Raw genomic sequence first — 27089 nt, forward strand, 5'->3', positions numbered from 1 at the left:
TCTGTTGTGTGATCTTGGCCAGTCACTTTACTTTTCTGGGCCTCAGTTACCTTATCTGTAAAATGGGGATTGAGACTGAGTCCCATTTGGGACAGGGACTCTATCCAAACTGATTTGCTTGTATCCACCCCAAGTGCTTAGTACAGTGCTCTGCACACAATAAGTGCTCAATAAATATGATTGAATAAATTGAATGAATACAGTGTCTGGAACATAGTAAGCACTTAAACACCACAATTATTTTTATTATTAGTGCAGTACAGTGCTTGGCAGTACTTAAATATCACTATTATTATTATAGAGGTAAACAACACAATCCTTGTCCTCAAAAACTTCTTATGGATAAATAGACCTAGGAATACAATGAGTTCAGGCACCATAGATAGCTTCTTTTGCTTAATGGTTTTCTTATTAGAATTCACATTAAAATGCCTCCTTATTGACACCATACTCTCTCCACCTTAAGGAACCCAACATTGCTATTTTCTTTTCAAATGAAATCCCTTTTCTTATCATTCATTCATTCAGTAGTATTTGCTGAGCACTTACTGTGTGTTGAACACTGCACTAACCACTTGAGAGAGTATAATACAAAAATAAACAGACATTCCCAGCTCCCAACAAGCTTACACTTCATAAACCAGGCACTCATTCATAAGAGGCCATGATTAAAGGCAATGAAATCAGGAGAAAGACACAAAGTGTCTGACTATCTTAATGGGGCAGAACTCAACCCCAGGATAACACTTGAGGAGAAGTGAGAGGGTGAATAAGATAATGTCATGCATTTTTTTTAAATGGCATTTTTTAAGTGCTTACTATATGCCAGGGACTGTACTAAGTGCTGGAGTAGATACAAGCCAATCAGGTTGGACACAGTCCGTGTCCCACATGGGGTTCACAATGCTAATCCCCATTTTACAGATGAGGTAATTTAGGCACAGATAAGTAAAATGACTTGCCCAAGGTCACATAGAAGGCAAGTGGCAGAGTCGGAATTAGAACCTAGGCCTTCTTTCTGAACTCCCAGGCCTGTGATCTACTCACTAGGCCACACTGCTTCTCAATACCTGTTCTCCCTCATAGTTAGAATGTGAGCCTCATTTGGGATAAGAATTGTGTTCTGACCTGTATACTTCAAATCTACCCCAGTGCTTAGTACATAGCAAGTACTGAACAAAAACTGCAATTATTATTATTAACATCACTGATGACCTGGACAAAGTGGCAGATTGGAAACCAGAGCAGGAAAGACTAATGAAGATTAGGAGAAAATCTTGATAGTGCTTTGAAATTTGTGCTCTATTCATATTTCTTAAAAAGGGGGTGATGGCAGGGGTTAATACATGGAGGATAAAAATATATTTTTATTTCTTGACTAGTACTTTCACAATAAGGATCTTATTTTATTCTCTTGATATCCTTGTGAGGTAGGGAGTGGAATTTATCCCCATTTTGCAGATGAGAAAACTGAGGTCCAGAAAGATTGCCCCTTATCAACCCAGCAGGTGAGGGGCAGAGTCAAGATTGAATAAACAAGTCTCCAGACTACCAGAAACAAGCACAAGATAAATTGGGAAGAAACATTCTGAAATGGAGCAACAGTGAAAAATGAATATTTGAAATCCCTTCTTCTCTCAAAAAAGAGAGAGAACATAATTTTCTAACATCCAAAACCAAGGTAGGGGTTAGGAAAGTTTTGTAATGGTTTGTTTATAGGATTTGTTAAGCACTTCCTATGCGTCAGACACTCAAATGTAAATTCAAATGTACTAACACAAATTGATCAGGTTGGACACAGTCCATGTCCCACATGGAGCTCACAGTTTTACATTTTCCAGATGAGGTAACAGGCACAGAGACGTTAAATGACTTGCTTAAGGTCACACAGCAGAGAATTCACAGAATGGGGATTAGAACTCTCTCCTTCTGACTTTGAGGCCCATGCTCTATGATCTTAAACAATATATATCTTTTCTTGTATAACAGATTAAAGCAAGCAGCAAGTCACAGTGGTTAGAACACAGGTCTGGGAGTGAGAAGGCCATGAGTTCTAATGTGGGCTCTGCTAATTGTCTGCTGCATAACCTTGGGCAAGTCACTTAACTTCTCTGTTACCTAATCTGCAAAAATAATAACTATCATTATTACTATTATTGGATAGAAAAATCACCTGGGCAGGAAAAGTAAATGTCAAAGGCAGAGTTAGGCATAAAGCTTCAGAAAAGAATAAAAAAAAACGGGACTTTGTGAAACAGCAGATACAACAATTTTATTTGAAAAGACACCATAAAATGTTCCAATGCTTCTGTAATCTAATCAGAATTCCTATGAAATGTATCTTTAGTTAAAAAAGGAAATATCGGGTTCCTAGTAGCAACCTCTTAGAAAAAGAGCATCTGCTCCCTGCAAATTAGGAAGCTTCCCAGTGTTAATAAAGTCTGGAAATGTAATCGTGGAATTAAAAATTTCCTTGAGAGTACTTCTGCTCCAATACTTTCAAAATGCTGTGGTGAATTCTCCACATAGTAACATCTGCCAACATCTTCAAACAAAATTATTGAATAACATAACTTTAAAGCTGATGTTTGTTACATTTTAAAATAAAAATGAACATTTTGTAAAGGAATATTCCATTGTTCAGAATGAGCTGCCAAAAATCTAGTAATTTCCTTTTAAAAAATGAGCAAATGATGAATGGGTCAAAACAACTTAAATCTTTGCATTCATAACTCAACCACTTCACATTAGTTTGAAGACTGTTGGTTGTTTGGATTAGAATTTCGCCTTGTGTTTCCCCAGCTATAATAGAACATTGTGACATATTTGAACATCAGTTTTAATCACCATAGTATTTAATAAATATTTACTATATGCTATCACCAACAATAAAGTTCTAGAACTCAATTAGCCTTCCAGCACTGAAGCTACACTTACCCCTAATAAAGCTAAGCTAGGTAGGAATGAAATGCAGCAGGATATCTAAACAACTGCCGCATGGCAAGCTCAAACTGGGAAATTCAAAGCTATGAGGGCAGAGGAAACATTCTTTCATTCAATCGTATTTATTGAACGCATACTGTGTGCAGAGCACTGTACTAAGTGCTTGGGAAGTACAAGTTGGCAACATATAGAGATGGTCCCTACCCAACAACGGGCTCACAGTCTAGAAGGGGGAGACAGACAATAAAACAAAAACAGGTGGACAGGTGTCAAGTCATCAGAATAGAAATAAAGCTAGATCTACCACATTAACAAAATAAATAAAATAGGAAATATGTACAAGTGAAATAGAGTAATAAATCAGTACAAACATATATACAGGTGCTGTGAGGAGGGGAAGGAGGTGGGGCGGAGGGGATGGGGAGGAGGAGAGGAAAAAGGAGGCTCAGCCCAGGAAGGCCATTTTAAGGACACGAGTGAAACAAAACCTGAGATAATGCTACCTCCCAACTAAAAATTGGATGGAAATTGCAGAATTGCTGAACAGATCAGCATCTTTTCTAAAGGAATGAGACACAAAGAGGAAAAATAGAAAAGAGCTGTAAATATTAAACATAATCCGACAAGGGGCAGCATTCTTGTGTGCATAATGTGGCCAGGATTATAGGTCTTGTGCTAGCCTTATCTCTCACACACACATGCACACACACACACACACACACACACACACACACACTCATGAAGTTCACTGTCAGAATTGCCTTCTCTGAATGCAGAGGACAATGCTTTGTACACTACTGGTTGGTGTCGCTGTGGACGCAAAAGGTCATATTCATTCATTTAATCAATGGTATTTATTGAGCGTTTACTGTGTGCAGAGCACTGTACTAAGTGCTTGGGAAGTACAAGTTGGCAACATATAGAGACGGTCCTTACCCAACAAGGGGTTCACAGTCTAGTCATATGGTTGGACACTGTCCTCGTTTCACAGAACTCACAATCTATCTTATCCACATTTTACAGGGGAGGAAACAAGCCCGATGTGGGCCAAAAACATGTCTACCAACTCTGTTGTACTCTCTCCCAAGTGCTTACTACAGAGCCCATTACACAGTAAGTGCTCAATAAATACCATTGATTGACTTAGAGGTTAAGGGCCTCGACGTAGGCCTCTCAGTACACCAGTGTCAGAGCTGGAAATTTAACTCAGGTCTCCTGTCCCCCAGGCTCAGGCTCTTTCCATTAAGCTAAGTTGTGTCCCCAGGGAAAGAATTCTAATTTAGTCAATCAATCGATCACTCATATTCATTTAGCACTTGCTCTGTGCAGAGCACTTCATTTAGTACTTAATTGTGATATTTGTTACGTACTTATAATGTGGCAGTCACTGACCTAAGCACTGGGGTGCATACAAGCAAATCAGGTTGGACCTAGTTGCTGTCCTACATGGGACTCAGTTTCAACCCCCATTTTACGGATGAGGTAACTGAGGCACAGAGAAGTGAAGTGACTTGCCCAAGAGGTCACACAGCAGACAAGTGGAGAAGCCAAGATTAGAACCCATGTCCTTCTGATTCCTGGGCCTGTGGCCTGGAGAGTGCAATAAAACAGAATTGGTAGACGTGTTCTCTGCCCACAACAAGCTTAGAGCCTAGAGGGGGAGACAGACATTAATATGAATAAAATACAGACATGTATGTAAGTGCTTTGGGGCTGAGGAAGGGGTGATTGAAGAGTGAAAAGCCATGTGTAAGAGTGATGCACAAAGAAGTGGAAGAAGAGGAAATAAGAGCCTAGGTGATGAACCTAACCAAAGTCACTGACAGATCACCTGCGTATGAATTAATTCATTCAATCATGTTTATTGAGCACTTACTCTGTGGAAGGCACTGCACTAAGTGCTTGGAAGAGTACAATATAACAATGAACAGACACATTTCCTGCCCATAACGAGCTTACTATCCATAGTGTGCAGTGGACAGTGCTTTCAAACTAAATGGAACAATGTGATTTTTTTCCCCAAATGTTATATTTCACAAATTTCTATTTGGGTTCAAGGATATATATTTCTAATTTGGTTATTCATAAATTTAAACCATCCTGTTTACTAGGGAAATGCAATTTCTGACATGGGTTGAAATTGGGGATTTTCAAATTCCCATTTTCACACTTTCATTTCATTTGCTTTCTCCCCATTCATTTTTCTTGATTCATATTTTTATAATAATAATGATAGCACTTATGTGCTTACTGTGTGTTCTAGGTCCTGGGCTAGATATAAGATCATTAGGTTGAACACAGTCCCTGTCCCACATGGAGCTCATAGTCTTAATCCCCATTTTACAGTTGAGGCAACTGAGGCACAAAAAATTTAAGTGACTTGCCTAAGGTCACTTAACAGACAAGTGGTGGAATTGAGATTAGAACCCAGGTTCTGGGCCCATGCTCCATCCACTAGGCCATGACTTTATTCATGTAATACTTCCTTTTTCCTTGATCTCCCTACATCAAGACTTTATATTTCAAGTTCATTTAATTTCTTACTCTTTCCCCTATCAATAAGAAGAAAAGAAGAAGAAATGGTCACATCTGACCATGGTAATTTTAGGAAATAACAAGTAGAGCGACAAAGCTCTTGTTAAAATAGGCGAGACAAGTGATTAAATCTGAGCACAGCTGATGAAAGGTTAACAGAAGAGAGGAATGTTTACCTGCTGAAGTGGGTTCTTCTTCATCTGATGCTATGGAAAAGGATTGGGGAAGGAGGGAGGGGGGGTAGAAAGGGGGAAAGTGGGAAGGAGAAAGAGAGAGAGAGAAAGATAAGTATTTTGCATCAGGCAAAACAATACTCAATTAAGCTATTTTAATTACAAATTCGGGCATCTCTTGTGACTCCACAATTCAAATATGCAGAACTTAACTTTAAAGTTAATACCTTCCATGTTCTAATATGAGTTTGCATTTATTGGAAAGGTTGCGGCCTAAGCACTAGCTCTCCCCCTCCCCCTTACTTTGCTGATATCCTACTACAACCAAGTCCACACATTCCACTACTCTAACAACATATTAATAGTAATAACGATAATAATGGTATTTGTTAAGCGCTTACTATGTGCAAAGCACTGTTCTAAGTGCTGGGAGGTTACAAGGTGATCAGGTTGTCCCACGTGGGGCTCACAGTCTTAATCCCCATTTTACAGATGAGGGAACTGAGGCCCAAAGAAGTTAAGTGACTTGCCCAAAGTCACACAGCTGACAATTGGAGGAGTAGATATTTGAACCCATGACCTCTGACTCCAAAGCCCAGGCTCTTTCCACTGAGCCATGCTGTATTCACCGTACCCTGATTTTGTCTACCTTGCTGCCGATACCTTGCCCATGTCCTCTGTCTAGCCTGGAATTCCCTCCTCCTTCATATCTGATAGACCATCTCTTTCCTCATGTTCAAAGCACTAATAAAATCACACATCGTCCAACAGGCCTTCACCGAGCCCTCATTTGCCTGTCTAAACCCTCCTGTCTGTGACACCTATATACTTAGGTATGTTCCCTTTAAGCACACTGATATTCACCCCTTCCCAGCCCCAGAGAATTTATGCACATATCTTTCTAATTTATTTTAACGTCTGTCTCAACCTCCTGTAGACAGGGATCATCTATACATACTCTTTTGTATTGTACTCTCCCAAGTGCTTAGTACAGTGTTCTGCACACAGTTCAGTGCTCAAAAATACCACCCATTGGTTGATACTAGATTCTTAGGGATTCAAAACTGTCTCTCTATTTGCTCACGGAGGCTCACAGTGACACTGTGTACACTTTGGAAATCCAACATTTTGAACTGTTTACCCTAGGTTTAACTAGAATGAAAGTCCACTTATCTCTAAAGAAATGAAAATGACATTTTACCCATAATTTAATTTCTTCCAAGACTCTATACCAAAGGTCACTGAAGACAAGAATAAACCTCCATTTAACATTCTTAAATTCTTTTCCAGAGACAGAAGGTTGAATTGTCTCCTACAGAGTTTACTTAAAACAGGTTAAAATCTCATCTATTTGGGACAATTTGAGACACTGCTTGCAGCCAAGGGGATAGACTGTGAGCCCCCAGATTCCTTTTCTATCTTATGATTTTCTTTTCATACCACCCATCTTTTAAACACCAAAAAAGGACTTTCGAGGAGGAGAAGTTTGGAAGGGTGGGTCCTTGATTCAGCTACTCACACAATTTTGATATACGCCATTGTGCTATAACACGCGCTTTCACTAGGCTTTTTAGCTAGAATATTGTTATGGAGTTAGGGGACTGACTTATGACAATGCATGTCTTAGCCTCAGGATGCTCACTATTGGCTTCAAAGCTCTCCATCACCTTGCCCCCTCTTACCTCACCTCTCTTCTCTCCTTCTTCAGCCCAGCCTGCACACTCCACTCCTCTGCCGCTAACCTCCTCACTGGGTCTCGTTTTCACCTGTCCCGCCATCGACCTCTGGCCCTCATCCTACCTCTGGTGGGGAATTCCCTCCCCCAACACATCCGCCAAACCAGCACACTTCCTACTGAAAGCTCACCACAGTCCTACTGAAAGCTCACCTCCTCCAGGAGACCTTCCCAGACTGAGTCCCCCTTTTCCTCTGCTCCTCCTTCCCTCCCCATTGACCCGACTCCCTCGTTCTGCTCTACTCCCTCCCTTCCCCACATATTTATGTACAAATTTATTGTTCTATTGATTTTATTAATGATGTGTATATATCTATAATTCTATTTATTTATATTGCTGCTATTGATGCCTATCCACTTCGTTTTGTTTTATTTTCTGTCTCCCGCCCATTCTGTCAGCGGGCAGACCGTGAGCCCATTGTTAGGTAGGGACCATCTCTACATGTTGCCAACTTGTACTTCCCAAGCACTTAGTACAGTGCTCTGCACACAGTAAGCGCTCAATAAATACAATTGAATGAATGAATGATGCTGCCTGACTGGAAGAAACCTCTTGGGTACATGCATGCAGAGAAAGAGCAGGTGAGTCCTGCCGAGTTTCCTTAATCAATCAGTGGTATTTATTGAGTTCTTACTGTTTGCTGAGCACTGAAACTAAGCTCTTGGGAAAGTACAATACAACAGAGTTGGTAGACCAGTTCCCTGCTTGTATCGAGCTTACTGTCTCGAGACGCAAGGTTCTGTAAGAACGCAATCCTCACTTTGCAGGAGAAGTGCCTGAAGTTTTGCATCTCAGTAATTGCAACAGGATGCTAAATTTATACAGCTCCAGATATGCCAGGTACTTTGTTATCAAGCAATCTAGTGCTGCCAGCTGTACCCTGAAAATACTGCCATTACATCAAAATTCCCACAAAGAACACACTTCCTGAAATTATTTAAACGAAGATTCAAAACACCATTAATATCTCTTTCCATTTAATAAATTCATTAAAATAAAAAAAGCCTATACTTAATAGTCATTTAACTCCAATTTATTTTAAAAAGCTATTTATTCAGTGAATCACATTCACAGCAGTTAGCAGTAAATTCCCTGATTTTATCATCTAAGAAAAAGAGTTGCAAAAGGATAAAGTAATTGGAGTCACCTTGCTTCACTGACATAGCAGAATCAGCTGTATCATGACAGACTTGAGGAATTTTAAGCAGGAGGTTGGGTAGTGAAATGCCCAAGATGTGTAATAGACTGAATTCACAGTCTTAGCGAACATTCCAAAGATATTTGAGGATGAAAAGGAGAATACACTCTCTAACTTAAATGAGAACAAAGTGCCCTGGGGACATCTCAGAGAATAAGCAAAAGGTCAACAGCAGTGGAAGTTTAGCTCTTGACTTTTTGATGGACTTAATTCAGGCTTCTTTACCAAGATAGCTCACCGAGTTGAAGGTCCTTTAACTGTCACATGGAACAAAGATTAGAACTCACAACCACCGCCCTCTAACACATGCTGAATTCTCAACCATACTTTCTTCTCTTTTAAAGAAGAAATATAGACTGTAAACTCATTGTGGGCAGGAAACATGGCTACCAACTCTGCCGACTTGTTTGTCCCAAGCACTTAATACTGCACACAGTAAGCCCTCAATAAATACCACTGATTGGCTGCTTAAAGGACAAAGTAGACAGGATAATGGAGACCCTAATTCCTATTCGTTCCTTTGACTTCTTTAGCCTCATGAGGAAGTGAGGGAATCTTTTTAGACCAAGAGATATGACTGTATTTGAGGGAAGAATCTTACAAAAGGAACCTCCAGATAACATGACTAGAGATGGTCTTGTTTGGGTTTCATTATCAGATGGAGCATTTTAACAGGGTTAATATAATTATCACATAAATCAGAGGTTGTATATTTACAGAATCTGAGAATATTTTATGACCATCTCGAGGGTGTGACACGGCAGATTTTGGGACTCCTCTTGAGATCTCTATTTGAAAAAGATCTCACCTCCCTTCTCTCCTTCTACAGCCCAGCCCGCACCTTCCTCTGCTAACCTACTCACTGTACTTCATTCTCGCCTGTCCCGCTGTTGACCCCCGACCCTCATCCACCCCCTGGCCCGGAATGCCCTCCCTCCGCACATCCACCAAGCTAGCTCTCTTCCTCCCTTCAAAGCCCTACTGAGAGCTCACCTCCTCCAAGAGTCCTTCCCAGACTGAGCCCCCTTTTTCCTCTCCTCCTCCCCATCCCCCCACCCTACCTCCTTCCCCTCCCCATAGCACCTGTATATGTGTTTGTACAGATTTATTACTCTATTTTACTTGTACATATCTACTAATCTATTTATTTTGTCATTGTGCATTTAGCTTTAATTGTTCTGACGACTTATCTGTCCACATGTTTTGTTTTGTTGTCTGTCTCCCCCTTCTAGACTGTGAGCCCATTGTTGGGTACGGATCGTCTCTATATGTTGCAGATTTGTAGTTCCCAAGCACTTAGTACAGTGCTCTGCACACAGTAAGCAGTCAATAAATACAATAGAATGAATGAATGAATCTAGTATACATTGTGAGTTCCTAGAGAGCAGGGATTGTGTTTACCAACTATTTTATTGTACTCTCCCTGTACACTTAGTACAGTGTTCCATAACACTGTAAGCACTCAAATACCATTGATGGAAAGACTAATCATCTCTTAGAAGGAGAAGAAACTTAAGATAGGGATCATTGAAACTTTAGACTACTTGCATCATACATAACTAGAATTCTTCATAAGCTGAAAATCTGATCAGTCTATGCACCCTACTCTCCCAAGCACTTAGTGCAATGTTCAGCACACAGTAAGCACTTAGTAAGTATGGTTGGTTGATTGAGTGATTTGTCCCTTCCTTTGCTGGTTGGGACAAGTGGATAATGGATGACAGCAAAATAGGTAAATAATTGCTATGTGGGCAGCTGACAAGTGGCATCTGCAAGCTCAGAGAGAAAACAAAAAACAAAACCCCAAACACTTCAGATACATTATTGTACCATTTCAAACAGTAATAATTATGGTATTTGTAAAGCCCGTACAGTGTGATATAGTAGTTGGGTGACCACTGAAACCTCCCCACCAGCCTTGGAGAGAGCAACTGGGTGATAAATTGCCCTTGAGAAGATCAGATTATCAAAAAGCAGAGTTTACAAAAGGCAGGGAAGCAGTGTGACCTCGTTGGTAGAACATGGGCTTGGGAGTCAGAAGGACCTGGGTTCTAATCCTGACTCCACCGCTTGTCTGCTGTGTGACCTGGGGCAAGTCACTTCATTTCTCCGGGTCTTAGTTCCTCATCTGTACAATGGAGATTAAGACTGTGAGCCCCATGTGGGACAGGGACTGTGCCCAACTTGATTTGCTTTTATCCATCCCAGTGCTTAGTATGGTATAATAATAATTTAAATACCGTAAGAAACAATTAAAAAAAAACACAACAAGGATTTATAGTTACTTATGAACAATGCAGACGTTGTGTTGGGCCCATACTGGCCTTTTTCCCCGGTCACACAAAGGGATAGGACTTTACCATCAGTAGTATCATCTAAAATGAAAAATAGCTAAGCATATGTTTTTATTCATAATGGCCCATACGTTTGAAGATTGGTAATAAATCAAATGGGCACATTAAAAATCAACGTGAATCGGCACTGTCCCTCCCCACACACTCAAAATCTACATATAGAACATGAACCATAAACTCATGTTTTTTCTAAACATACATGTATGAAGTGAGTCAATTGGTGTCCTAGGTTTTGAATTGTGTTGGGTGATAGTAGAATAAAAGGGTTAAGAAAATCTTCCCAAATAAGGTTAAAGAACCCACACAATGCTGAGAAACAACAAAGGATTCATGTGGCCTAATAATTTGCTTTTGAATCAAACCTAAAAAAAAAAAATAATGGTTCATTGCTGCCACACCCTCCTCAAGAATTCTTCTTCTTATAATTACAACCATGAAAAATTCCTGGATTTATCCAGTTCCTTCTTGACTTGATTTAGTTTGCTTGATAACTTCCTGGGAACAAAACTCTATGAAATGATGCTTTTTACCCACCGAGATGTTGTGTTTCGTTTTGGAGTTGGTTTTTTCAATTTTTGAAAAACCTACTTTTTTTTAGATTTCAAGGGATTCCCCTACTGTAGTGATGGTGGGATTCTGTGTTTACCTGTCTATATCCTTCATGATTTGGAAATTTTAGTTAGCTGGACTAACCTGACCATTTTAGTCACACTTCAGGAACCTTCTCCATTAACTTCCTAAAACCCAGTGTCCAGCCCTATATGTAATATTCCAGATTGTATATATTGGCAAAATCATGATTTTTGTTTCTTTTTCAATATCCTGTCTCATAATTACCAAGGAAGAGAGGCAGGTGAACTGTTCCTCTCATTTGAAAGGTGACTATTCAATAGTCACTCTATTCTGAAACCTTAAATTTTCAAAGGTAATATTTAAAATAATCTAAAGCCACAATACGTTCAGTTCCTGTCAAAACTCACATTAAGGAACACATACATTTCAGTACATGTACCTGACGGATTCCACATGCTTTCACACATCCTGCATAGTCAAAACACACATTATGGAAGAACTGAGTGTGCCAGATTAAACTGTAAACTTCTTGAGAACTGAGAACGTGGGCTACTTTTTCTTCATACTCCTCAAGGACCTGGAATCAGTCTTTACTGACATTAAATCTCAGAAATGTCAGGACCAATACTGATGTAATAATAATAATGACAAAAATATTAATGGTGATATTTGTTAAGTGCTTAATATGTGTCAAGTGCTGTAGTAGAGCTGGGGTACAAAGAAGATAATCAGATCAAACACAGTCCCTGTCCTACATGAAGTTCACAGTCTACAGGGGGGACAACAGGCATTTAATTCCTATTTACTGATGGAGATTCGGAAGTACACAGAAGTTAAGTGACTTCTCAAAGTAAAGCAGCAGGCAAGTGGCAGAGCCAGGGTTAGAACCCTGGTCTCTGACCCCAGGCACCTATGTTTTTTCCAATAGGCCACAGTATTCTTAATATGTAAAAGTAGTCTCTATAAGGGAAAAATAGCTACCCGATTAAAGCATTACAGATAGGTGGTTATTTGCTGCATTTACAAAGACTGTACTTGCAGAGAGGAAAAGGAGAAGTGACTTGGACTGATAAAAATCGTACACCTTTGATGAACCCCAAGACAGCTTAGGTCAACATAAATTGCTCTCTGACTCATCCATGCTTGGCCCTCTGTGAGATGTCCTTCATTAGGTATGAGGGAAAAAGCTAGTTCAGGGCCAGAGGTTAAGAGGAAAGGCAGAGACTTAAATCGGAAACAGAGGTTACTTAGCCATAACCTTTGTTCTCTGAAGGAGTGTGATTTCTCCAGGGGGAATCTGATGGCATGTTTCCACAGTCCTGATCCTCTAGGGTAGTCTAAGAGGGGACTTCCTAATTGATGAGGTGAAAAGAAGTATATTCCCCTTTGAGAGAAAAGCTATTTCAAAGAAGAAATTATAGTCAGTCTTACCACTCCTGAGAGTAACCCAGAAGATTGGCTGCATTTTGTGGATTTTCACTTTCTAGTCAATTCAGAAGAAGTCATGCAAAATGAAAAGTTCATCAGCCTCTCCGATTTAAACTTTGTACTAATCCTTAGGAGGAGTTTGGAAGGTCAACACGGCAGTAAATGCTGGTGCCTTTTCTAGTGAGTCGGAAGTATCAGTCTGATGAATAGTCTTTGTCCCACAAGAACGAGTCTGGAGATTTAAATAAAGCCATCTCAACTGAAGTTTAATTTTGCCTTTTAGATAACATTTTCTTGTTCTGAATTCCCCCCTGAAACAGCTTTCAGTTATATGTTTCGGTTCCGATCAATCCATCATTTGATTGCTTGTTGGTAGTTTCTGCCATGCATTTTGGAAGGTGGTGCATTCTTGTTGACTCATCTACTTGTTGGTTGTGCCCCAATATGGGGTCTTCAGTATCACTTGCCATTCAGAGGGCATTCAGGAATTCAATGGAATTCACACAAACACCCCCCAACCCCCCATAGGCTGCATTACAAGTCTAAGACCTGGCATCAGTTGATTCTACTCAAATAGTAATTAATAATAATCATGGTATTCATTAAGCTCTTACTATGTGCTAGGCACTGTACTAAGCTCTGGGGTGAATATGAGCTAATCGGGTTGGACACAGTCTCTGTCCCATGTGGGGCTCACAGTCTCAATCCCCATTTTACAGATGAGATAACTGAGGTGCCCCCTCTCTGGGTCCTACTGAAAGTTTCCAGTACTCTATCAATCTCAACTATGGGAGGAAGAGTCTAGCAGAGCCATATCCATTTCATTCCTAGCTTGGGCAGTGGCTAGTGAGTGGAAGGCAATCTGCTACAAGTCAAAACTCACCTGTCCTGGGCAGCAACAACACAATGGGTCAGAGACTACTCAACGGAATAAGACAAGTGAGGCACAGAGACGTGAAGTGATTTGCCCAAGGTCACACAGCAGGCAAGTGGTGGACCCACGATTTTAACCCATGACCTTCTAACACCCAGGCCTGTGCTCCATCCATTATGCCAGCTACTCTAGGTGTACATTTTTCTCCTCATTTGAGATCCAGCTTTAGCCATCCTTTGAAGCAGCACAATTCATCCCAATGATGCCCTCCAAATAATTGTCACTGGGCAGTGTTGAAAGTGTTCTGTCCAAAAGTTTAATTTCCACTTGAAGGAAATACAATAATAGAGAGTTTCTTGCCACTCTACAGCCAAACTTACAGAAAGCTGCCAAAACCAATTTGGGCCTTAACAAAAGAGAGCAGGGCATGTGTTGGAAGGTTTTCAGGCCCTGAATGAACCAGACCCTAAGGGTATTAATGTTGTTCAAGCACTGGCTACTTCAGTCAAGTCATCAGTCAAGCAGGACCCAGCACCAAATATGTTGGCTCCAGTCAGCTACCAATTTTCTTGGGTAATGGAGAAAAAGATGAACAGGGATGGCACTGTGGCATCAGGGCCATTGTTCAGCAGCAAAATCAAGTCATGAATTGGTCTGAGTCCATAACCACACTGCCAGGGTTGTCAATGAGCTGGGAAGTTAAGTGTTTACCATTCAGGTAGAGGGCTATGAATGGAAAAAGCACCCATCTGGAAGTCAAAGAACCTGGGTTCTAATCCTAGCTCCACCACATGTCTGCTGTGAGACCTTTGGCATGTCACTTAATTTTTCTGTGACTGTTACCTCATTGTAAAATGGGGATTAATAACTATGGTGGTATTTCTTAAGCACTTATTATGTTCCAGGTGCTATAATAATAATAATAATAATAATAATAATGGCATTTGTTAAGTGCTTACTATGTGACAAGCACTGTTCTAAGTGCTGGGGGATACAAGGTGATCAGGTTGTCCCACGTGAGGCTCACAGTCTTAATCCCCATTTTACAGATGAGGTAACTGAGGCACAGAGAAGTTAAGTGACTTGCCCAAAGTCACACAGCTGACAAGTGGTGGAGCCAGAATTAGAACCCATGACCTCTGACTCCCAAGCCTGTACTCTTTCCACTGAGCCATGCTGCTTCTCTATACTAAGTATTGGAGTGGATACAAACAAATCGGGTTGGACACAGTTCCTGTCCCACATGGGGTTCACAGTCTCAATCCCCACTGTACAGATGAGGCAACTGAGGCCCAGAGAGGTGAAGTGGCTTGCCCAAGGTCACACGGATGACAAGTGGTGGAGCCAGTATTATAACTCAAGTCCCTCTGACTTTCAGGCCCAGGCTAAGACTGGGAGTCCCACGTGGGACATGGACTGTGCCCAACCTGATTAGCTTATATCTACCCTAGCGCTTAATACAGTACCTGGTGCATAGTAAGCACTTAGCATTACCACAAAAAAATAAAGAGGATGGAGCCATAGAAAAGCTCTGGTAAGGCTATGAAAATCTGCCTTTTGCCTCTTAATAAGTAAAGGCTGATTGAATTAAACCCTTAAATCTTGCTTTTGGACAACCTACTGGATTAAGAACAACACTGAATAAAAGATCCTTCTGTAATGACAAATTCACTTAAAGAGCTTGAAGGTCTTAGATCCAAATAGAGATCAATCAGTGGTATTTATGGAGCACTTATGTACAGAATACTGTACTTAAGCACTTGGGAGAATTCAAGGAGTCGGTAGACACAGTACCTGCCCACAAGGAAGGGAAGACAGACATTAAAATTAACTGCAGGTAGGGGAAAAAATTACAGATAGGGGTATTAGAGATGATCCATTTGCCAACTGAGTATAAATACTTTCTCAGAAAGGTAATCTGACGACAAATGAGAGATTAATAGGTCTCCAGATAAGTCAAATCGCTCCCAAAGTTGCAGCTGAGAATGGATGGATCTCGTTTAGTTGTTTTTTTTTTTTTAATTTATTTACAGCTGTATTGCATTTAGGGAGATCTCTATCAAAGGGCTCACATACAAAACAAAATAAAAATTATTTTTTTTATAATAATATAATAAAAGATATAAAAAGACATACTAAAGTGCAATCTCAAATGTGCAACAGAGCAGAGGACCAACCAGACTGTAATACAGCAGTAGTGAGAGGAGTTACTACTATTGAGCAGTCTTTGCCCCAAGATACCCAGAGGCAAGATCCAAAACAGAGACAGTGCCCAGGGGTTGGGAGACAAATTCTTTTACACAGTGAGGACTTAAAGTTGAGTGCAAACAATGTGGTTGAGTGTGTTGGTAATGCATTGGTCTTTTCTGTCACATTTGCACATGTGGGTAGAATATCATTGCCAGAAGTGACATCTTCACAAAAGAAGGTTGGCTATTTGGAGATCTATTTAGACTATTAGGCTATTTAGATAGGATGCAGAAGGTGGGGCGAGTGACTGAGGGATCAGGAATGGGACTGGGGTTGTGAAGAAGTTGGTTGTAAGAGTCTGAGACCAAATGTGTTGTCCTTCAGGTTTAAAGATGATCCTTTTGTCAGTGATATTTCGTTAATATGGATGGATGTGACTCATCAGTCCAGTGAGGTGTTGACAATCCTTTCCAGATCATGTACCCAAAAAGATGCCAAATTTGGTCATTTTGTATCTGTGACCCACAGGCTAAACCTCACTGGTCAAAGGTGCAAATGATTTCTCATTGACTGTACAGCAGTAGGTCCATAGCTATTGCTTACTCCTTCCTTTTTTTGGCTATTAAAAATATGAAATGAAATTAAATGCTTTCTTTTCAGATCTAGTGTCCCTAAGAAAAAAAGTTGTTTGCCATACTCTAGTGTAAATCAAAACAGCATTGACAGTAAAATTGTCTTATTGGCAAACTATGTCTCAAAATTTTTCTTCATTGGAATGTCTTTAGTGAACTCAGAAACCAAAATGTGGGCAGGCATAATTTTAAGATTATGCAATAGAAGAAAAAAAAAATATTCAAGTGGCTTTTCTTCTTACTCAGTCAGCTTCCCCGGTTGGGGGGAGAGCACCAAATTGATTCCCCCGTTTTCTTTGATGTCATTATGTCACGCAGTGAGCAAATGCAATACATTATTCAAAAGGTTTTATAGCAAGTCTTTCTTTGCCACCCTGCCATCAACACTTAACTGAGATTCTGACTCTGTCTGCAGCCATGGATCACTTTCAGCCTATCACCACCTTTGTGAAAGGAAGTGGCACCACCATTCTTTTGAGGGGCAGTGCACCCTGATCTAACAGCTTCTCTCATCACCTTGAAGTTGGCTCTTCCCCTACTGTTTTCAATATTTAGGGAATTTGGTATTATTAGTATTTCACATTTTATTTCCTTCATTCTTTTTTTTTAATTGCACTTATTAAGCACTTACTATGTGCAAAGCACTGTTCTAAGCACTGGGGAGGTTACAAGGTGACCGGGTTGTCCTACGGGGGGCTCACAGTCTTAATCCCGATTTTCCAGATGAGGTCACTGAGGCACAGAGAAATTAAGTGACTCGCCCAAAGTCACACAGCAACAAATGGTGGAGCCGGGACTTGAACCCATGACCTCTGACTCCAAAGCCCGTGCTCTTTCCACTGAGCCACACTGTTTCTCTGCGTGCGCTGCTTCATCATTAAGAATGATGCAGATGAATACTATTGATTACATTATTTCCTTCAGTAGAACAGGAGGGAAGGAATCAGTTTTACAAGTATTTTTCAAAGAAAATGATAATCCCAAATTTCTACCTTTACAGCGTGTTCTTTCACATTCTCAGACTACCACAACAATTAACCCAGCAACTTCCATCTTAGAGTATGACCCCCAAAAGCTCAACCAGCTCAGTTACTTTTTCCCAGCAGACCTTGGCTCTATCCCTGCTCATCCACTCCAATAAATCCACAGGACCACCATTAAATCAAATTACTGTCAGTTCTAAAAAGTGTTTTCCCTAGCATTTTGGATGTAAGACAACGGAGGAATTAGGGAATGTTCCTCCCGTGGAACAAGTCTGCTCTGGCAACAACACAATCAACAAGGTGGTGCAAGTAGATGGCACGTTCTAGAAAGAAATGACTGTGCCCTGTGTCAGTCTAAGTGCAATACTGCTACTCTTCTTAACCTTTGCCTCATTCTTCTGTGCTCTGTGTTTCTTCCACTTTCAATTCATGACAAAGTTGTGTGATACTGATGGACGTACTGTTGTGGGACTACGCATAGAAAAATGTCTTTGAACAACCTACCCCTCCAACCCATTAATTCCCACCGAATCAGGGGTTACTATGACATACTTGTCTATAACTCACAATCTGCACATTTTACAATAAATGAGTGTATATGGAATTTATATTTTGTATATTAATAGGATTCCCCTACATTTAATCATTCCTCTGTTATGGAGAACTTTCAGAGAAAAAAGATGCACTGAACTACTCAGTGGCTATCCACCGGGCTTCAAAAATAATGCCATTCCATATTTAGTTTACACAACTGGGGAGATGAAGAATTCTTTAACATGAACTAAATTTTACAGACACCGAACTATTTCCTAGGAGTTTTTTAGAAATAAATATCTCCAAATGAAAATTGTGATATGCTTCTTCATATGGAAAATCTGGTTAGCTTTCTATCGGCACTATTTTACCTTGAATAAAGAAAGCAAAAACTTCTCCTTGAGGACTCCCATTACGACTCACATCAAAATTTCTTCTACCCACCAAGCTTATCCTATTTTCTACTTAAGTATATCTTCACTTTGGAAAGCAACTTCTTGCTATTCACACAAATGCCTGAGAGACAAATATCTTTTCCTTTCCTATGCCCCCAGCAGCTTGGTCACACTAGAAACAGCCATTGTAATGACAGTGCTCCTGAAAACTAATATCAATATGTTTCCGTCTGGAATTCAGTGTGATGCCTACTCCATCCTGCAACATTTTGAATTGCTGTAAAATACTTTAATCCCTATCCATGTATTTCCAGTTTGTCTTTACTCTGCTTCTTTCAAAAACTTCCTATCATTATAAGTCGCTTTTTATAACAACCATTCTTCTGAATAATGAAAGGTTCCAAAGCTTCAGTTTTAATATATTATCAGCTTTAAACCCGATAATATAATTAAGACTTTTTTGCTCTGGATGAGTTCCATTATTTAACAGAATGCATATATCATAGAAAAACTATGATCTTCCACTTCTATTTCCACCCAATGACTTTGAATCAAATGATATCTTAGTCATATAAATTCTACAATTATATTATTCCCAGGATGTGCCTGCTCCGTGAATGACTTGGATGATGGATTACAGACTGTTTGTAACATTTGTCAGTGACATCAAGTTGGATACAGAGAACCCTGGGAAACATTACAATTGAAAATGTGTACCAAATTAAAGACATGGCCAAACAGAACATATACTGTACGAAAACTAACTTTTAAAGCTGATCATTCTGCAAATTGCACAACTACCACATGAAAGATGCCTATAAACACATGGCAGAAAAAGAGCTGGGATCCTAGTAGACCCCAAGTTGTAGAATAGTTAACACCACATTGATACTACTTTTGAAGCAAGATGGTATTTGGAGTAAGTTACTTGTGGCAAAGACTTTGACCCAAGGAGCTGCAAAACAGAAATACAAAATGGCTGAGAGAGATGGAGGACCAACTTCAGGTGTGCAAAGGTGGCACACACCAAACTGAACTGGGCTCACATGCGCAGGGATGCCATTGCTACTGTCAACTGAAAATTGAAGATGATGATGATGGCATTTGTTAAGTACTTATTCATTCATTCATTCAATTTATTGAGCACTTGCTGTGTGCAGAGCACTGTACTAAGCACTTGGGAAGTACAAGTTGGCAACATAAAGAGATGATCCCTACCCAACAGTGGGCTCACAGTCTAGAAGGGGGAGACAGAGAACAAAACAAAACATATTAACAAAATAAACAGAATGAACATGTACAAATAAAATAGAATAACAAATACATACGAATATATACACATATATACAGGTGCTGTGGGGAGGGGAAGGAGGTAAGGTGGGGGGATGGGAAGGGGGAGGAGGAGGAGAGGAAGGAGGGAGCTTACTATGTGCCAGGCACTGTACTAAGTGCTGGGTTGGAAGCGAGCAAATCGGATTGGACACAGTCCCTTGTCCCACATGGGGCTCAGTCTCTCCATCCCCATTTTACAGATGAGGTAACTGAGGCACAAAGGAGTTAAGTGACTTGCCCAAGGGCACACAACAGCAAGTGGTGGAGCCAGGATTAGAACCCATGGCCTTCTGGCACCCGGGCCGTAGTCTATCCACTATGCCATGGGCAGTTGTCCCAAGATGACCCTAGGGTACCCATCTCAAGGTCAAATGCTTCCGAGCCAGCAAGGCAGAACTCAGAAGTGCGGGTGGGATACCACTCACATAACCAGAACTGCTAGATTGACAGCCCAAGCCAGGAATACGAAAGGTGACCCCCATGCCGATCAAACTAGGTATAGAGGAGAGGGGAGGGTGGAGATTGGATAAACTGAGGCCGGAAGCATGAATGGCCCAAGAATATCTGTGGCCTCTGACCTTCTGTGCAATGGATAGAGACTTTTAGAAATAGTTTCTTTTGGAATTTGTTCTTAAAGAGTTGATGAAGCAATTTGAATTACATTCTCTTCCGATAGGTAAGCCTATATTGCTAAATTGGTCAAAGGGGAACAGAACCAGCAGGACATGACTGGAGTTTGGACTCTATGACTGATTTCGATAAAATATATCAACATCTAAAACCATCTCACACTAAAGTTCTGATTCATCATTGAAGCCTTTTTCCATAGATGTGTTTCTAATCTGTCAAAGGGATTTTCTAGGTTTCTCATTAAATGTCAATAAAACTTTGCACAAGAAGGAAAGATGCAACAATCCCAGCTTGACCTGCACCTCATCCTGATTATAACTTGTTTTTCAGCTGAGCCTTCAGGCAGGCTGAGCATGTAGGAGGTGGAATCAAATGAGCACTAGGAACTACAAATAGCAGCTGCAACAAAATAACAAAGCATAATTTTTACGCTTGATCAGTGTAGGAGGGATTTTTGGAGATGTATATCTAAATTACCATGCTCAGTGATAGCTGTCAATATCACTGCAGAAAAAGAAAAACACAAGATGGTTTCCAAGAGAAGCAGAGCAAGACACACACAGCACATACACACAAGTCTGAAATTATGTTCCTTCAACCACAGCGCAATGCTGATTTGTTTTCATTTTTTGTACTTGTCCTCGTCTTTCACGATGCTTTAGAGTTTTGAGGTTTCATCGCTCCTTATGTATCTGGCACCAGGTCTTTCTCCCTACATATTTTGAGATTGTGAGGCCCTTAAGGCCCAGGGGTACTAATTTCCACCTCTCTACTCTTTCCCAATGTTCATGATGTAGAACACATTAATTTTGCTTCTTTAAGAATTTTTTTAAGATTATACTTTCCAAAAAGCAAGGATGTATAAATTGAAAAGTGAAATGAACATGAAAAATTGTCACATGCCTTCTCTTAATGACTCATATCTAATTTCTGACTCATTGAGCACTGCTAATGTGAAATAATTTAGCTCCATTTAGAGACTACAACTAGATCACTCTAACACACAGCTATCTGAAATCCTAGGCACATAAAACGTTTCAAACTTCAAATCAGATTATAAACTCAAAATTCTTGAAGTACATGCATTTTCAGCTCTAGAATCAGCAATTTTTCTTATACTTTTTTTCCTCACAAGGCAGTTGTTTCCATGATGCTAATCAGGTTTCAATGAAGCACACACAGAAGCACTCAGTAATCCTTTGTAAAGGAGAAGTTGGTGTTTTAAAGTCAATAACAAAAAAGAAAATGTGGTTTTGAGTTTACTTAAAATCTAGGAAAGCATCCCATTGCTATAATAAAGATCAAAAAATGGTATTTATTGAGCGTTAAGTACAGTAGTCTGAACAGAGCAAGTGCTCAAAAAGTACCATTCATTGATTGCATGCAGAACACTGTATTAAGCATTTAAAAATTCCACATTCCCTCTCACTTAGTTAAGAAATGTATTTTCTAGATGCAATGATCCCTCAGTATCTAAATGCCAAGAAATGAGAAAAAGAATAAAAATCTTCGCTATTCCTGTGCAAATCAGACTCAGAAAAACTGAATAGTTTCCATCTTCATTATATTTTTGAGCTGGGTGAGTGACAATAAGAATTCCTCAGAAGAGAGGGAGCTGTCCATTTTTAGAGAGGATTTCTTTGTGTTTAATGTGACTGTTATATGGCTAATTTTTTTTACGTTATAGAAAATGTATTATCCATGTTGTCTAAGTGCCAATAATGCATGAACCTAAAAATCAAATATGACACCACCCACAGAAATATTTGACCTGTCTGGTTTATCGTGGAGGACTCCGGCATTAAATCCAAATCTTGGAGAAGTGATGTTTCTATACTTGAGTTAGAAGAGAGGACAAGCACAGAAATTCACTCAGTAGCACTAAGGTACATATCCTTAAACACTGTTCCTTCAACCTACCTGTAATTCATTTTAATATCTATTTCCCTAGCTAGACTACTTGACAGCAGGGATTGTGTCTACTTATTTTATCATACTCTCCCAAAGGCTTAGTACTGCAGCGTGGCTCAATGGAAAGAGCACGAGCTTTGGAGTCAGAGGGTCATGGGTTCAAATCTAGGCTCCGCCAACTGTCAGCTGTGTGATTTTGGGCAAGTCACTTAACTTCTTTGTGCCTCAGTTCCCTCATCTGTAAAATGGGGATTAAGACTGTGAGCCCCACGTGGGACAACCTGATCACCTTGTAACCTCCCCAGTGCTTAGAACAGTGCTTTGCACATAGTAAGCACTTAATAAATGCCATTATTATTATTATTGTTATTATTATTATTACTGTACCTCGATCTTATCTACCTCACTGCTGACCTCTTGGCTACATCCTGCCTCCGGTCGGGAATGCCCTCCCTCTACATACCTGACAATCACATTCTGCAGCTTCAAAGCCTTATTGAAGGGACACTTCTCTAAAAGTTCTTCCCCAACTAGGTTCTTCTACTCCCTTCTGCTCTGCCCTTGTACTTGGATTTGCACACTTTATTCAACCTCCTTCAGTGCCACAGCACTTATGTACCTATCCATAATTTATTGATATTAGTGTCTGCCTTCCCCTCTAAACTGCAAGCTCATTGTGGGCCTGGAACATAATTACCAACTCTGTTATACTGTACAGTTTCCAAGTGCTTAGTTTAATGCTCTGTACACAGTAAGTGTTCAATCAGTACAACTGATAGTACAGTGTTTGAGACAGAGAAAGCACTTAATAAATACTGATTGATTTAAAAAATGTGAAAATTGATTGCAAAATAGATGTCAGAACTATTGATGTCAGTGGGGATGTTGAGAATTCCTCATCCCAACGTGTTAGTTGCATTTGAGGTTGATGGATTTGTAAGCTGACTTTTAAATCCATCTGGGGAACAAGAATGTTAAGAAAAAACAGAACAAAACTTTAAAAAAAATCTATTTACTGTATTACCTTTGAAAAATGAATTGATGCTCGACATAGGATTGAGTCGGGTAAGGCCATAAAAATCTATATCCTGTTCTTTACCTAAAGGAGAACAGCTTCTAACGATATCAATCTTTCTAGAAATTACCATAATGGGAAATCTCTCTTACTAAACAGATGCACCCAAAACTCCTATTCAGGGGTGACTGTGAAGAAATTCCAAGCTACTGAAAGTCACATGAATTCACTCTCAGACACAGTTCAATTAGTTTTCAATAACAACCAGTAAGCTCTATGACATGCTTATATATGTTAGAGTAGCAAAGTTGTTTTTAAGAGGACATAGGTTCTAATCTCTGCTCTGCCACTTGTCTGCTGTGTGAACTTGGGTAAGTCACAACCTCTCTGTGCCTCAGTTACCTCATCCAGCGCTTAGAACAGTGCCCCGGCGCTTAGAACAGTGCTTTGCACTTAGTAAGCGCTTAACAAATGCCATCATTATTATTATTATCTCTAAAATGGGGATTGAGATTGTGAGTCCCACGTGGGAAAACCTGATTAACTTGTATCTACGCCAGTGCTTAGAATGGTGCTTAGCATATAAGTGTTTAATAAATACTATTATTATTATTTTAAAGTAGACCATATGCTTTTTATTGCAGTAACCCATGAAGTATTTTACAGACTTATTCTTGTGTTTTTTCAGCCTCTCTAGGAAGTGATAGAAACTGAAACCTCCCATCATTTAAATTCCTTATCCTCTTAACTAATGATCCTTCAGCATTAGGAGAGGTGAAAGACTGGTTGAATCACTGAATTCTTTGATACACCACCTCAGGCAAAATGAGGATGGGAGGGAAATGATTCCTAAAATTTAGGAGGTTTGAGATATTGGTTCAGGAAGGAGCAATGAAATTAGATCTGAATTTGGACCTTTTGGAATTTGATACTCACCCCACCCTCAACCCCACAGCACTTATGTACATATCTTTATATTATATATCATAAATTATTTATGCATCATCTGTATTCCCCTCTAGACTGTAAGTTCATTGTGGGCAGGGAACATGTCTGCCAACTCTGTTGTATTGTACTCTTCCAAGAGGATTTGGTAAAAATGGAATATATGGGTCTAATGAGAGAGATGAGTCAAGGATAATGCCAAGTTTAATTACGGGCTTGTGAGTCAGGGAGGATAGTGGTATTGCCTGAAACAGGATGTGGTTGGGAAGATGAGTTCTTTTTTGGATATTTAAACTTGAGATGTAGGCACGACATCCTAGTTGAGATGTCCTGATGGCTGGAGGATATGTGAAACTGTGGAGAAGAAAAGAGGTTAGGGCAAGAGAAGTAGTCTTGGGAATCATCTGTATAGAGGTGGTAGTTGAACTTGGAGCAAGTGAGTTCTCCAATGGAAAAGGTGTAGATGGAGACTTGAAGGGGACACAGAATTGAGCCTTGAGGGACTCCCAAAGTTAGGTTGTGGGAGACAGAGGAGAAATCATAGAAAGAGACTGAGAAGGAGTCACCAAAATGATAGGAGGAGAACCAGAAGAGGACAGTGTCAATGACACCAGAGGAATGAGCTTGTCCACAGTGCAAAGGCACAATGGAGTAAAGACCATTGATCAGGAAAGAAGGAGGTCAGTGGTGATCTTAGAAAGTCAGTTTCTGTGGAGTGGAGGGAGTGGAAACCAGACTGGAAGGGGAGATCAAGGAAATAATTAGAAGTGGAGGCAGTGGGTATAAACAACTGGCTTGAGGAAAAATGCATCTACTATTTGCAAAATCCCCAGCACTTGCTACAAGGTTTATCTTCCCTTTTGATGGCTAATTTGAACATGGTTCCTGTTGATATAAGGCAAATTATTTTGACATCTGATTCATTCATCACCAGTTTCATGTTGCTTAGCTCACAAGAAATACTTAATAACTAATAGTGCTAATCAGTCAACGGTATTTGAGGGTTTACCATGCGGGAAGCACTATAGCAAGCACTAGGGAAAATAATAATAACGGTACTTGTTAAGTGCTTACTGTGTGTCAAGCCCTGGCTTACACTACCATGCATCTCTTGGAGCTTTCCAGGCCTTGAGCACTGAACAACAGAGAAACAGTCTTCCATTATATTCCTTCACTGGAACAACTAAGCCAAGAGATGCCACTGGGTGGGACTGTCACTATCCTCTCCCCTCCACCGCCCCTCCACCAGACAACAGACAAATGGTTCCAAAAATAGAGAGAGCGAAAGTGTGCATTTCTTTGTGTTAAGGTTAAGTTGGTGTTCTGTCGTCTCCTGAGAAGACAATGGGAGCCAAAGCAGACAATTAGTATTGTAGTTCAAAAGAGATCAAGTGAAAAAGTGAAGTGGAAATTTGAAATTTATGTGATTAATACATCGCACATAGAAAGCCTGATCACAAAGATCAGTTCTTAGGGATATTTGCCAAATTTCCATTTCACTTTGGCTAGCAATTAAGGGGATTTAATGAGTGCTTACTGTCAGTGATTGGATGTTCTCTGCAAAAAGTGATATGTCTTGATATTTCATTTTAGCAATTTGGTTATCCCCTGAAAAAGTGTTGAGTGGATATATGCTTCCTTGGAACATAGTAAGTACTTAAATCAATCAATCACATTTATTGTGTACTTACTGTGCTCAGAGCACTGTACTAAGAGCTTAGGAGAGTGCAACATAAAAGAGTAGGTAGACACGTTCTCTTCCCACAGCAAGTTGACAGTCAAAAGGAAAAGCTAACTTTTTTGATTGTTTGTGTTTTATGGTATTTGTTAAGTGCCTATTTTGAGCCAGGCACCGTAATAAATTCTGGGGAAGACACAAGCTAATCAGGTTGGGCCCAGTCCCTGTCCTACATGGGGCTCACAGTCTTAATCCTCATTTTACAGATGAGGCTCAGAAGTGATTTGACTTGCCCAAGGTCACAGAGCAGATAGGTGGTGAAGCCGGAATTAGAACTCAGGTCCTTCTGACTCCAGGCCAGTGCTCTAACCATTAAGGAACACTGCTTCTCACATACTAGTTTAATTAGTATTATTAGGACCACAGGACACTTGTCTAAGCAAGGATCAGTCCCATGGAGTACTCCTCCCCTATAAGACATTGATCGTGTAACAAACACTAACAAAACATGATCTGATCTTTTTAAAAAATGGTACAGGTTAAGCATTTACTATGTGCCAAGCAGTGTTCTAAGCACTGGAGTAGATACAAGTTAATCAGGTCAGGCACAGTGTGTGTCCCACATGAGGCTCACAGTTGAGGTTAGAGGGAGTATGATTTAATACCCATTTTACAGTTGAGGATACTGAGGCACAGAGAAGTTAAATGACTTGCAGAAGATCACACAGCAGGCACCTAGCAGAGTCAGAATTAGAACCCAGGTCCCCTGACTCCTGGGCCCATGCTCTTTCCACTAATCCATGCTGCTTTTGAGTCTCTCTTGGCTCTGAAGTAGATGTTGTTTGGGACCCCCAGATAATGATGGAGACAGTGGCTCTGACCGCTGTATCTTTAGAGTTAATCCCTCATGTGGTCAATGCCTTACTTGAACAAGTGTCCTAAAATTAGGTTGTTTAGCACATGTGATCATCCCTACCAAGGACGGAGTAATCATCACTTTATTATTAAAAAAGGAACCATATATCCACAC

The 27089-nt window shown here is 40.1% G+C and overlaps 1 protein-coding gene across 1 annotated transcript in view; it reads right to left on the reverse strand.

Annotated features, from left to right (window-relative positions):
• The window catches only part of EDIL3 (EGF like repeats and discoidin domains 3), a 319182-nt gene that overhangs the window by 191605 nt on the left and 100488 nt on the right, over positions 1–27089 (reverse strand). Inside the window, exon 4 of the mRNA XM_038765904.1 lies at positions 5655–5684. Within this exon, the coding sequence (XP_038621832.1) occupies positions 5655–5684 (30 nt within the window). The remainder of the gene's footprint in view (positions 1–5654; positions 5685–27089) is intronic.

This window comes from Tachyglossus aculeatus, chromosome 23 (assembly GCF_015852505.1).
Source record: "Tachyglossus aculeatus isolate mTacAcu1 chromosome 23, mTacAcu1.pri, whole genome shotgun sequence".
NCBI classification, from domain to species: Eukaryota; Metazoa; Chordata; class Mammalia; order Monotremata; family Tachyglossidae; genus Tachyglossus; species Tachyglossus aculeatus.